Genomic DNA, 12,901 nt, shown 5'->3' with positions numbered 1-12,901 from the left:
TTTTCTTGTTCTTTCTTTTTCATCATTTTTCAATAATGGCAAGTTCTAATATGTACATTTAAGACATACACTACACACACAACAACAAACAACAAATGTTCTTCAAGCAGCTTTTGCCTATGACTCCTAGATTAATCTTAAGATCCCCTAAAGACTTCAGGATGAGGCAATGAAAACTAGCTGCTGAATTATTTGCACTGTGCCAGGTTGAAAGATTGTACTCTGCACAGCCGGAACTAACGTCACAGCACTCAAGGACATGGCTTGGAAACTGTTTCTGACTGGCATTTCAGTTTCGATGCATGACGGGCTCATTGTACGACTGGGCTCATTGTACGACTGGCTGCAGTGAATCTTTGGTAGCTATAATTGTCTTTAATGGATTACTTCTTTGTGGGGTACTCGGTACAGTACATATCAAGATATTGGAAGTCATCTGCCTGCATCACAACAAATATTTCCACATTCTGTACTTGATGAAGATGTTGCACTATTCTTCAGTCACCTGATGGTCAGCACTAGTTGAAAACACTGGAAATCTCTCCCTATATTCTGCCGAGTGATGGTATATTAGTTGATTGGCCTGTTTTTGAAATGATAGTCTGAAAGGTGAGACTAGCAGCACATTCCCCCCCCCCCCCCCTCCTCCTCCTCCTGCCAGTGAAACCGGAGGAATTGAGTATCTGTGGCATGCATCGACTCCAGGCAGGGAAGAGCTAGCTGGTAGCTCAGCACCAGTCCAAAAATACCTCCCGGAACGCTGCATTGCTACCGTCGTCATCATCACTGACTACACCAAGAGTGTCCGTTACACTGCACATGCAGTCAGATGTGCCTCTGAAATCTAATCGCTACATAAAAGCAACAAAAAAAAAAAAACCCAGCATGTTCTCATTTCTCCCTGGTAGATCAACACTCTACTGTTATCTAACAACAATATTACAAACAGGGTATCAGGTTACCCCTTATCTCTGATGTTTGAGATGGTGAAATAAGAGACAATAAAATGAGAGTTGATGGTTACTAAAGTATACAGCTAGTAGTAAAGCTCCAGTCTGCTTGGTGATGCTAGGATGCTAATTATTCTCTTAAAAAATAATATGTAATGGACATACAACTTAACCCAAAATAAACCACACAAGAAATTCAGTGTACATGTTTACCTATTATACATCTTGTTGTCCATTCATGCATTTGACTGAACTTAAATACTTGTTGCCTCTAATATCTTATTTCATATATGTGTGTGACATGATTTGAAACTTATTGCACTATTCAATCAAATTCTATGGTATGCTTCTGTCACAAAAGCTGTTTTCCCCTCCCACCATAATAATTCCAATGATAATGATACACATGTTGTATGACAATGATACTCACAATAAATGTTCCTGTATGCACTTTAAGTAGTTTAAGGTATATCAACCACATTTTGCCTGTTCCAAAATGAAAAATCTTCAAAATGGTGGGAGGGGTGTGACATAATTATTATTATCATCCATATATAGCAACAGACACGTTAGGAAGATATGCTAGCTAATCTCAAAACCAGCAAGCCCCCTCTGTTGTCTTGTGCACAGTTTGCAAGAATGCTGATATACAATGATTATTTCACTGCAGAACCCAGAATATTCTACTCTCTTATCCAAGCAATGGAGCCTTGTGACACACAACATGTGTTAGAACTATTACTTTTCTGTTTTATGATTCAAATGCAAAGAGCCACGATACTTGATTCCGTGCAGGTCATGGCAGACGGAGGCAAAATTTCATGACAGAATATTAGCAGCAAAATCTCACAGTAAAGGCAATAGAGTATCAAAGTGAGATGTCGTAGCCATTTATCGCCATGGAAACTGCTTCTAAACAACCTCATATGGCCTGAATTTCTGTGAACACTATTGTTGCTAACCAAGCTTGCACATGGTTCCAACCCAAGCTATAACAAAAGACTGTGACATCATCACTTCGGTACTCTATTACTATGGCAACAGTCTTTTTGCTTCAGAAGTATTTGTGTCCACTGTCATAGTAGTGGTACTGTATCTTACAAGTGCTGTACATCATATATGGCAAATTTATTTCCAATCGAAATAACTGACAACAATACCTGCAATCAACAATTTCTTGACAATGGCACAAACTGTGTGAGTGCAATGTGATTGTACAATGAAAATAATTGCAAAGAAATATACCGATTTTAGATGCTGTCTGTTCATTTGCACCTAGGCAGCTTGGACAAGTGAACACGACATAATACAAAACATTGCTTTGCTTTACCTCTGTATAGAAAGCAAGGAAGACAAGACGTAAGTCGCATTACAAGCTCTGTAGTGCACAAATCTGATCACTTCACATGATCTGACATTCTTCTTTTTTTTTTATGACTTCCTCTAATTCAGTTCATAAACTTGGCCATCAACATGATTGCACAGCATAAACTCCTTCGCAAAATAACACCTGTCCACACAGATACCATATTGTATATTTGCAACAAATGCAAAAACATGATCTCCTCACTGCAAAAATTTTAAACAATGATTTTTTTTTCTCAATGACAAAATTATTTGAACAGATTACAGCACAAAATAAAAAAATTACACCTTTCAAGGGTGATTGTGGTGTTGTGTTTCTTTACGAAGGTTCAGCATTGCATAAATCAACTTATTGTAAATGTTCCAGCTGCCAATTTGGCACATTTTAATCACTTAAAATACCAGTCAGGTTGTTCTTTCTCATCCCAGGCTGACCCGGGAACGTCTCTGGGTGTGTCCTTTGGAAACGGCTCTGATGCGAGGTGAGGTATCCATGCCCGCTGGTCCCCTCACAAGATGATGCAGCGCCTGCTTGAGTGGCCCACTTTATTCTTCTCCGGGATGGGGGGATTCTGCTCCGCCTGGAACTTCCTGGAGATTAAACAAAAGCATCAGAGGTGGTTTTCACATATATCTAGAAAGGCAAATTGTAATGCCGAATTACAAACATGATTGCAAATTATCATTTGAATCATCGTGTGTTCGCACAACTGAGGACAGCTTCACAGATTTTACTGTTTTTAATTTCGGAGCTAGGAGGGGAGGGGTGTGGCTTCTTTCTGAGTTTCCATCAATGACACACAGGCAGTATGTAGTGTGCACTCTGACAGCGATGCGAGCATTTGAGGAGTGTGGTCTTCTATCTGTGGAAGTGGTTGAAAGATCACCGTAAGCTCAGCCCCCCAAAACACTATTGGAGATCAATCCATTTACACGACTGTTCCATTCTGTAATCCTGGCAAAGCGTGATTAGAAAACACATCTGTGCCATCGTTTGAGACATGATTTGAATTACAAATCAAATCACCCGCTGCAATTCAAATTTGCATTAACATGGCACGAATGCTTAATTCAAAACTCTATTCTAGTGATGCACTATTACAATTGTGTTTCATATCAAACACTCTTGGTATGTGAGAAAATAAGGAAAGACAGTTCAACCTCAGTGCATCTGCCATGACATGACAGACACCCTTTCTTCTGGAGACCTCTGGTTCCTAGTCAGTCCAAGCTCAGGTGAGAGTAACAACTGAGCTGTGTGAGGACAATCAGGCTCATTTCGCACTGATCCGTATTCCTTGCAGCATTGCATTTTTGCATTTACGTAATTACTAGCAATCTGTCAGGATGTGAAATTCTCACACCTGAATTTTACATCTGGTAATTATTCCAGAAGTCTACATTAAAAAGAAAAAAAAAATTCTCTCTCAAACATATCTTTAAGAAATATCATCAGTTACACAGCAGTGTTGGTGTCAATCAGCAGGGATACCAAGTTCAAAGATTTTTTATGAGTGAGATTATCATGACTCGGCGTCTCCGCGAGCGAATGTGCGCGCAGGCAAGGGTGTGGGAGGGGGTCCCCCCCCTCCCCCCGCCCCTTGTGGCCTCCCATGGTAGGGAGCTTTTTCAATTTTCAGCTCTTAATGGTGAGATCAGGTGCATTGTCTTAAGTGACTATTTTTCACTAATTTTGAAAGACAAAAGGAAAATATACCTTCAATTGTAACTATCACTTTAATCCTTCAAGCTATGCTCCTTATTATGGGCCCATATTGCAGACTTTGCCCGATGTGTGAGAAAAATGGGTGCCATGCATGAGATCGTGAGACGACCCCTAAATGCTTGAGTCTCACTCAGAATGCGTGAGATCTGGTAGCTCTGAATCAGTACATTCTGAAGATGCTCATTAGTCGTCTTCACCTTCCAAGGACTGATGAGAACAATTTCATAGTTGTTGCCATGGCAGCTGCAATTAATGTCAGAGATGATTCTCTGCTAATCAGAACCTCTCTCTGATTTTCTTTTACGCAGCTACAATCTTCAAGTCACTCGTCATCAAAGTGACAGTTAGATCATAATCAGATAGGTCTACTCATTTGGAATGGCAGTCATTGTCATGTGAAGGGAAAAAAAAGTGGGATTTCAGGAAGTACAAAAATTATGGTCAAGAGTTCTCTGTCTTTCTCTCTTTCTCTAAAGTATCAAGCTCAATATACTTCTACTGAAGGTCAATGTTTTTTGGAACAATACTGCCCTTTGAGAAACTAGCAACTGAAACCAAGAAAAGAAGACCCATGAATGTTGTAATTTGAATCCTCACAAACTCTTCAAAAATGGCACAGCTCCAGAGTGCCCATTCATTTCCTGATCTTCTTTCACGGTTATCATAATCAATCAGGCTGGGAATGTACGCATCCTCTGTGAAGTTATTGGTGTCTTTCAAAGCCAGGAAGATGCTCAGTGTGGAAACACATCATGGTATTTGACTCATATTCCTTATCTTAACTTCATTACGAATTCTGGCTAAGCGTCGAACTTGCTCGGTTTGCATTCCTGACAATTCTCTGATAAGATTTTATAGGAAAGAATACAATTAAGTTATGAGGCTGCCAATTAAAGGCAAATGTCATATTTTGGCTTAACCCGTTGAGGATGGACTGATTTTGTTACAACATGCATTTCCCATATACACCTGCCCGAGTATACTCTGGACTCGTCCTCAACGGGTTAAAAAAAGAAGGGGGGGAGGGGGGAAAGAATAGATACACATTTGCAAACTGCATCGTCCCCCCCCCCCCCCCGCCAGAATCGAAAACTACCTCCCTGCAGGTCCATACTAACCTTATTCTCCTTACAAGCTCGTAGAAGGAGTTCTCTACATTCATTCTGGTCTTAGCGCTGGCCTCCAGGTAGTGCAGTTTGAGTTCCAGCCCCAGCCGCTGTGCCTCGTCTGCTGATACCTGAAACATACAGACACGGTTTATGGCCACTTGGTCTAATACTGTATACGCCATATATTTCGCGAGTCTAATTTTCGTGAATCGGGACTTCCCAACAATTTCACAAGTGGTTAAATTCGCAATCGTGGAGTCCTGTACTGAACGGAGAAATGTACGTCACATTCACATCGGCATTAGAGTCAATATTTGTGCGTGTTCTTAATTTCGCGAATAGCAGCTGACTCACGAAATTCGCGAAAATAAACCTCGCAAAATATTCGGCGTATACAGTATCAGATGGTCTACTTCCCAGTTCGTCTCACACCACTGCAGCTAAACTCATGTGGTCTATACTATCAATTTCATCTAATGCCTGTTTGGTCTAATCCTCACTTGGTCTAATGGCCAGTTTGGCTTATAAATTCTCATTTGGTCTAATGACCAGATGGTCTAATTGCAATTCTGCCTCCTTGGAATTTTTCCCATGTAGTCTAATAAACTGTGGGTATTAAATGAAAGACCAACTGATAATAAGGCTAAGTGGCAATTGGACTAAATGGTCATTGGACGAACTGGATGTACACAAAATGGGATTAGACCATGTGGGTTGAGACTAAGTGGCTATTAGACAAAGTGGGAGTAGACCAAGTGATTGATCACCCCAGACATGTATACGGATGATCCTGGCATTGCGCTCCACCTGTAAAAAACTTGACTTCTTTCAAAACCGTTTTTCTCCTGTAATAATTCGTATAAGGTGAAATTGACTTTTGTGAATGGAGTAAAATTCAGCTAACTATAAACAACCCCTAGAAATTTCTCTATGCTCAGTATAGAACAGGGAAGTTGACACAGAATTGTAAAGTTTTACAAGTTAAATGCATTAAAGCGGTACTACTCGCAATGGAAATTGAGATGATACAATGATGTCATCACCCCACAGCCTTCTGGTTGGTTCAGAAAAATAAAACGTAAGAAAACTATTGAAGTTTTAGTTGATGATTTAGAAAAGTTATGTCCTATTTCCTCCTAAAAGTCATAATTGGCAAGCTGCCACAACTATTTGACAGTTTGGTCTGAAGGAAATGACAAATCTTTCATTTGATTTAAAAAAAAAGGAAGTTGAGTGAGAATTTGTGTGCAGGCCAACAACAGTGTGGTGAGGCAATGGCATTAACACCTCATATGATTGATATGACTTCTTTTGTGGAAAAAATGAAACTTCCAACATCCCATTACATATGCACTTTCTTACCTGCTTTATATCCAATTAAAACAACAAAAACACAAGCAGACTTGAACCACTCTGCACGTTTGATGCTAATACTGTAAAACATGATATATTCGCGGCATGAAATTTTTGCAAATTGCAGCCGATGGCCTTTTTCGCAGCATAAAATTTTCGCGAATTGCCACTGGTATTCAATGTATATAGTGTAGAGAAGAACTTTCATGTGCATTTTAATTTCATGAATCTTGGCTCTTGTGAAATTAAAATGCACGCAAACATTCCTTGTTTTACAGTATTAATGAGCACTATGAAGATGGAATGGTTTTCATTTTAATTTTCTCTGCAACAAAAAAGAAGAAAAGTTACCACTTGAGATGCACATAGTGTCGTTTGATTATATCGCGCCATCTTTTGAAAAGAGAAGCCGACTTGGGTAAACTGTAAAACCAGAAATGTTCACATGCTTGAAACTTTCACAAATTTCACAAGGAGCCAAGATTTGCGAAAGTAAAATGCACGCAAAAGGTTTTATCTTCCCAATGCATTGAATGCCAGAAAAAATTCACGAAAATTTCATGCCACGAATGTTTCTGGTTTTACAGCATTAGGCTGAGAGGTCAGGTGAATAAATGGACTTTCCAATGTCTGTGAATGTATGGTCACGTAGTGCTTTGTTGGTCAGTGATACGTGTATGACATAGATCACCCCATGGTTGTGTTTGTCACATGACCAGGTCTGAGTCGATGACTTTTTCCCCCGCAAAGCCCTGCAAAATCTGACCTGTAAAAGTTTGCAGCCGAGTGAGAAGAGTTCATCAAAGTCTATTATCGATGCAGACCACGAAATAAATTACATGTCTGTCAGGGGCATTTCTTGGGTTTGTTTGTTTGTTTAATTCATACTGCAAACATGGCATACTTCAGCGATAGGAAGCAGGACCGACATCGAAGGGCATGCATATTTACATGACATCTGCAAAAGAATGTTTGAGCCTATCCTTTAACTGGAATAATCCACCAAAGACACCAATACACTGCCTGCCACAAGTATGTGGTTGTGGTATTTAATCAGTCTTACAATTTCAATGCCATCTCAAAAATATCTACAAAGTCTTCCTGTCTAGGCTTACATTCAGGGTCCAGCTTGATTTCAGACCTCTGCAAAATGACTTACACCCACACACACAATCACATTAAAGAAAAAAATAGATATATGCATAACACCCACACATAATATATAAGAAAAAGGCTCAAGGACACAGCTCTAAGCTGATAATACATGCTAAACTGTCATACAGTGTTACAAGGAACATAAGGAGAAAGATCAAGCACTCATTTCGAAAGAGATACAAAATACACATGCACACACAAACACACTTTCACAAATTATGAGTAAATCAAAACATTACTTAAGGAGTTCGGTGGAAACAAGCCAAAATAAATTTCATTCAAGATTTTTTCTCCATAAGCAAGTGGATTCCCATGACATTGGCCCAGAGTCTACAGTTTGTTTGAAAAAAAAATCCTGAGCAATCTTTCTTACTGCCCATAAGATTGGAAAAAGGTGAACCAAAAGAGAAACACTTGCTTTATCAAAGAGGAAATCCACCCAAAAAATAAACTTGAAAAGAAAAAGAAAAATATTCCCTACAGAACAATACAAAAATGAAAATAAAATTGGATAAAAAATAATGAAGATATGACATTTTGACATTTCACATTTTTTTTGGGAAAACATTTCTTGACCGGTTCTTATGAATATCAAATCAGCAAGTTGACAATGTCATGCTCTCACAATTCCTTATTCCTGACGTGTACAGAAATGACAAAAATCTCATAGCTGTATGAATATAAAACTTGTCTTAAAACCACCCAAAATAAGAACAAGTGCTAACTCTGATATATTTTGGTATAGGAACATGTTTTTACTTGTATTAGCTAAAAATAACCATTTTTCTGAATTTCACACATTACATACATGAACATTTTGAGGATATGACATCATCAACTTGTTCATTCCAAATCCATTCCATCTACTTCTTCTCCAATATAAAAGAGGCAGTAAACTTCAGAGGTAAAAATTCAATGATCGCAAAATAATGATTTCTGCAGAAAAATTATCCTTGGGACATGATGTGTTAATGGCATGAATACAGGCATCATTATCCCATTCTGCCCTTATAAAAATCTTAGGTTGCGGCAAGCTTGCAGCAAGCTTGCGGTAAGCTTGCGGCAACCTTAATTAGCTTGTATTAAAGAGTGCAAGCTTGCGCATGCTTATTGCCATCTTACTGCAAGCATGATACAAACTTGGCATCCCCTGGTAAGCTTGCTGCAAGCTTGCGGTAAGCTTGCTGCAAGCTTGCGGTAAGCTTGCAGCAACTTACCATTAGCTTGTGGACGATTGCAAGGTCGCAGATATGATTGCAAAAATAATCGCAAGCTTGCAGATTGTGTCGCAAGCTTGCAGGTAAGTTTGCAAGACCATATGAAAGCTGTGCAAGCTTATGACAAGCTTTGCGGTGAGACAACTAACAGCTCTGCAAGCTGGCCGTATAAGCTTGCAAGTAATGCAGAAATCTCCGCAAGCTTACCACAAGCTTGCAGGCCATTATCAGAATTTCTGTGAGCTTGTCGCAAGCTTGCAGGTTGTTAAAGAAAACGCCTCAAGCTTACTTAAGCTTGTGAACTGTGATCAAAATCTTTGCATGCTTGCTGCAAGCTTGCGGGTTAGAACTTCGCAAGCATGCAAAATGCAGTCAAAATCTTCGTGAGCTTGTCCCAAGCTAAAGCTTGTGGGTAAATTGTTAGAGCAAATTCTGCAACCTTACCGCAAGCTTACTGCAACTGTATGGCCACAATCAAAATCTTTGCAAGCTTGTCGCAAGCTTGTCGCAAGCTTGTCGCAAGCTTATAGGTTAATTGATAGAGAAAATTGCCTGGTGCCCTCTCAGTTACAAAAAAGAAAGTTACTTTGTTCACTCTGAAATTCAAAATGGCGGTTTGACTGTTTCTGTGTGCAGCTTAGATTTAAGGACAATAATTCTGTTAAAGGTATGAAATTGATTAATACTATTATAACTAACTGCATGCATTAACATGCTGAATAACTTCACCATATTTTCATTCCCCATAAACCTCAATAATCTACACATTTTAACAAAGTAATCATAGTAACTTCCCCTAAATGTGCAATACAGTCCCACCCATTGTAATTTGTGTGTGTATTAACAGGTATTTTTATTGTTACATATAACTCAATACCGGTACATTCTGCATACCTCTTTTTTTTTTTATAGTAAAATAAATGAATGTATAACAGATTTGAGTGTATTATTTATACTTCATCCTTTTTTTTTTATGTTTCACTTTTGTGCAAATTTCAATTAAATTTCCTAATTGTATCCCCCGAACAGAGTTCGGAGGATACTACAAAAAATGGATTTGGCCTCGTTGCACCGCTGCGTCCGCTGCATCCGCGTCCGCCACAGAGATTTTCTTGTGAGAGCGCTCTACTGGCTGCAGTTCTTCGTAGATCATCTTCAAATTTGGCATGAAGGTGTATTATGGTACAACGAAGATGTCTGTTGTTTCTGGTGATGGCGCCCTCGCTTGTTCTGTCTTTATACATGAAAATAAGGTCAATTTAACAGGGTCTGCTTGTGTGTGCAACGTACGCTGGCCTTGTTTCTTGACCGATTTTTTTTTTCAAATTTGGTAGGCCTATGTATTAATGTATCATAGTCAAATCTATACACCTACGTGTATACCTATTGATAATGCTGCCCTCACTGTTCCACCTTTTACAGGGTCAAAGGTCACCCTGATCATGTCAAAATTTGCAAATGTGCTTATATATGCAATAACTTGATTGTTACTCAACGGATTTTATTCAGACTTGCTAAGGAGGTGTATGGGTGGTCATTCTACATGAAGGACACAACAGTTTGTGGTGATGGCGCCCTCAGTGTTCCGACTTGGATGCCATGTCACATTTCTTGTGTGTGCTCTATCAGCCACATTTCTTATTAGATTTTCTTCAAATTTGGCAAAAAGGTGCATCATAGTGAAATCAAGGTGCCTATTGTTTTTGGTGGTGGTGCCCTCGCTTGTTCCGTCTTTATACATGAAAAGGTAAATTCAACAGGGTCTGCTTGTGTGTGTGATGCTGGCCTTGTTTCTCGACCGATTTTTTTCAAATTTGGTATGTAAAGGTATCATAGTCAAATCTATACACCTATACCTACAGTGTATTGATAATGCTGCCCTCACTGTTCTAGCTTTTACAGGTTCAAAGGTCACCCTGACCATGTCAAAATTTGCAAAAATGCTTAAATATTTATGCAATGACTTGATCGTTACTCACTGGATTTTACTCAGACTTGCTATTTTAAAGGAGGTGCGGGTGGTCAATCTACATTGTACATGAAGGACACATAACAGTTTGTGGTGACAGCGCCTTCAGTGTTCCGACTTGGAGGCCATGTCACATATCTTGTATATGCTCTATTCGTAAGCTATTTAGAAGCGACATTTCTTGTCAGATTTTATTCAGGCTTGCTATGGAGGTTTTGTGGGGGGTTATTCTAGGTACCGGTAACAAAAGTTTTCATTGACAGCGTCTTCATTGTTCCAACTTTTAAGGATATGTCATATTTCTTGTATGTGCTGTATGGTACTACATGTAACCTCAATTCTTATGGGATTTAATTATTCAGACTTGCTAAGGATCGGTAAACGAATGATCATTGTACATGTACATGTAGGACACAACAGCTTGTGGTGGTGGTGCCCTCAGTGCTCCAACTTAGATGCCAGTCACATTTCTTGTGCATGCTCTATCAGACACATTTCTTGTTGAATTTTGTTCAAACTTGCTATTGAGGTTTATGGGGAGTTATTCTAGGTAACAAAAATGTTCATTGCCAGTGCTCTCATTGTTCAAACTTTTATAGGATGACATGTTATATTCCTTGTATGTGCTATATACCAGCCTCATTTCTCGTCAGATTTTATTGTATCCTGCGACAGTTGCCATACAACATTCTGGCCTAAAGTAATCCAGATGGGGAATGGGAGATTGGTTCAGGGGATACAATGTATGTGAAGAGTTGTTCGCAAAAACCGATAAGTCCATATTTACCAAATGGAGATATTTGCGATTAAAGGTCAAGAAAAATAAAGAGAATAATAAGGAAATTTTTGCTTCTTTTGACCGTAACTTCAAAAATGTACCTTTATGTAAGGACCAATATATCATTTTAAGGGTATAATTTGTACTTTATAACAGAAACCGTACTTCAAAATCTTCAAAAATGGACTTATCGGTTTTTGCGAACAAACTCTTCAAGTGCTCGAACGGGTCTCCTGTGCGAGCGCTCTATAGTAATCAAATTTCTTAATTTCTTTAAAAAACTAAGCTTGCAAAGGCTTGCGACAAGCTTAGCAGCAAGCATTCCGCGAACTGGTGGCATAGCACACAAGGTTGCAAACTCCCTGCAAGCTTGCAGGTCAGCTAGCCCTGCAAGGTTGCCAGAAGTCACACAAGGCTGCAAATTTGCAGGTCAGCTACCAGTAGCCCTGCAAGGTTGCGGCAAGCTAATATGCAAGGTTTCAAACTTTGTGCCAGCTTGCAGGTCAGCTAGCCCTGGAAGGTTGCAGCAAGCTAGCATGTTAGGTTGCGGCTGCTCATTTGAATATTTGGAACCCTGCAAGCTTGCCGCAAGCTTGCCACAGACTGGCCCGCAAGCTTGCAGCGAGCTAGCCAGCAAGCTTGCGGCAAGCTAAAAACTTTGTGCAAGCTTGCAGGTATGTGAGCTAGCCCTGCAAGGTTGCAGCAAGCTAGTATGCAAATTTGCAGCAGCTCATTTAAATATTTGGAACCCTGCAAGCTTGCTGCAAGCTTGCTGCAAGCTTGCCACAGGCTGGCCCGCAAGCTTGCAGTGAGCTGGCCGGCAAGCTTGCGGCAAGCTAAAAACTTTGTGCAAGCTTGCAGGTATGTGAGCTAGCCCTGCAAGGTTGCAGCAAGCTAGTATGCAAATTTTCGGCAGCTCATTTAAATATTTGGAACCCTGCAAGCTTGCCGCAAGCTTGCTGCAAGCTTGCCGCAAGCTTGCCGCAAGCTTGCCAAGATCTGGCCCGCAAGCTTGTGGCAAGCTAATCCGCAAGCTTGCGGCAAGCTTGCGAGGCATGCTTTACAGATTTGTATAAGGGTCAGTGCCAATGAGACAAATGTGCACAAATTTCACACAAAAGCCTATGAGAAGACCTATGATTAATGTGGCACACAGAGGGTTAAATTACAGTGTACTCCCGTTATAACGAAATGCTTGGGACCGGCAGTTTTCTTTCGTTATAACGAAATTTCGTTGTAACCGAACAAATACAATATATAACGAAAACAAGGAAACCAC

The 12,901-nt window shown here is 39.8% G+C and overlaps 1 protein-coding gene across 1 annotated transcript in view; it reads right to left on the bottom strand.

The window, feature by feature from the left end:
- Positions 1-321: 321 nt before the first annotated feature.
- Positions 322-12,901, bottom strand: part of LOC139723777 (ras-related protein R-Ras2-like) — a 48,748-nt gene continuing 36,168 nt past the window's right edge. The window contains exons 5-6 of the mRNA XM_071634987.1: positions 5,160-5,278; positions 322-2,906 (exon numbers count right to left, since the gene is read on the bottom strand). Of these exons, the coding sequence (XP_071491088.1) occupies positions 2,825-2,906; positions 5,160-5,278 (201 nt within the window). The 3' untranslated portion in view covers positions 322-2,824. The remainder of the gene's footprint in view (positions 2,907-5,159; positions 5,279-12,901) is intronic.

This window comes from Diadema antillarum, unplaced genomic scaffold (genome assembly GCF_040938485.1).
Source record: "Diadema antillarum isolate AM-2024a unplaced genomic scaffold, OU_Dant_1.0 scf00000199, whole genome shotgun sequence".
NCBI lineage: Eukaryota > Metazoa > Echinodermata > Echinoidea > Diadematoida > Diadematidae > Diadema > Diadema antillarum.
The sequence above is the reverse complement of the archived record's forward strand: the minus strand, read 5'-3'. Positions and strand labels throughout refer to the sequence as shown.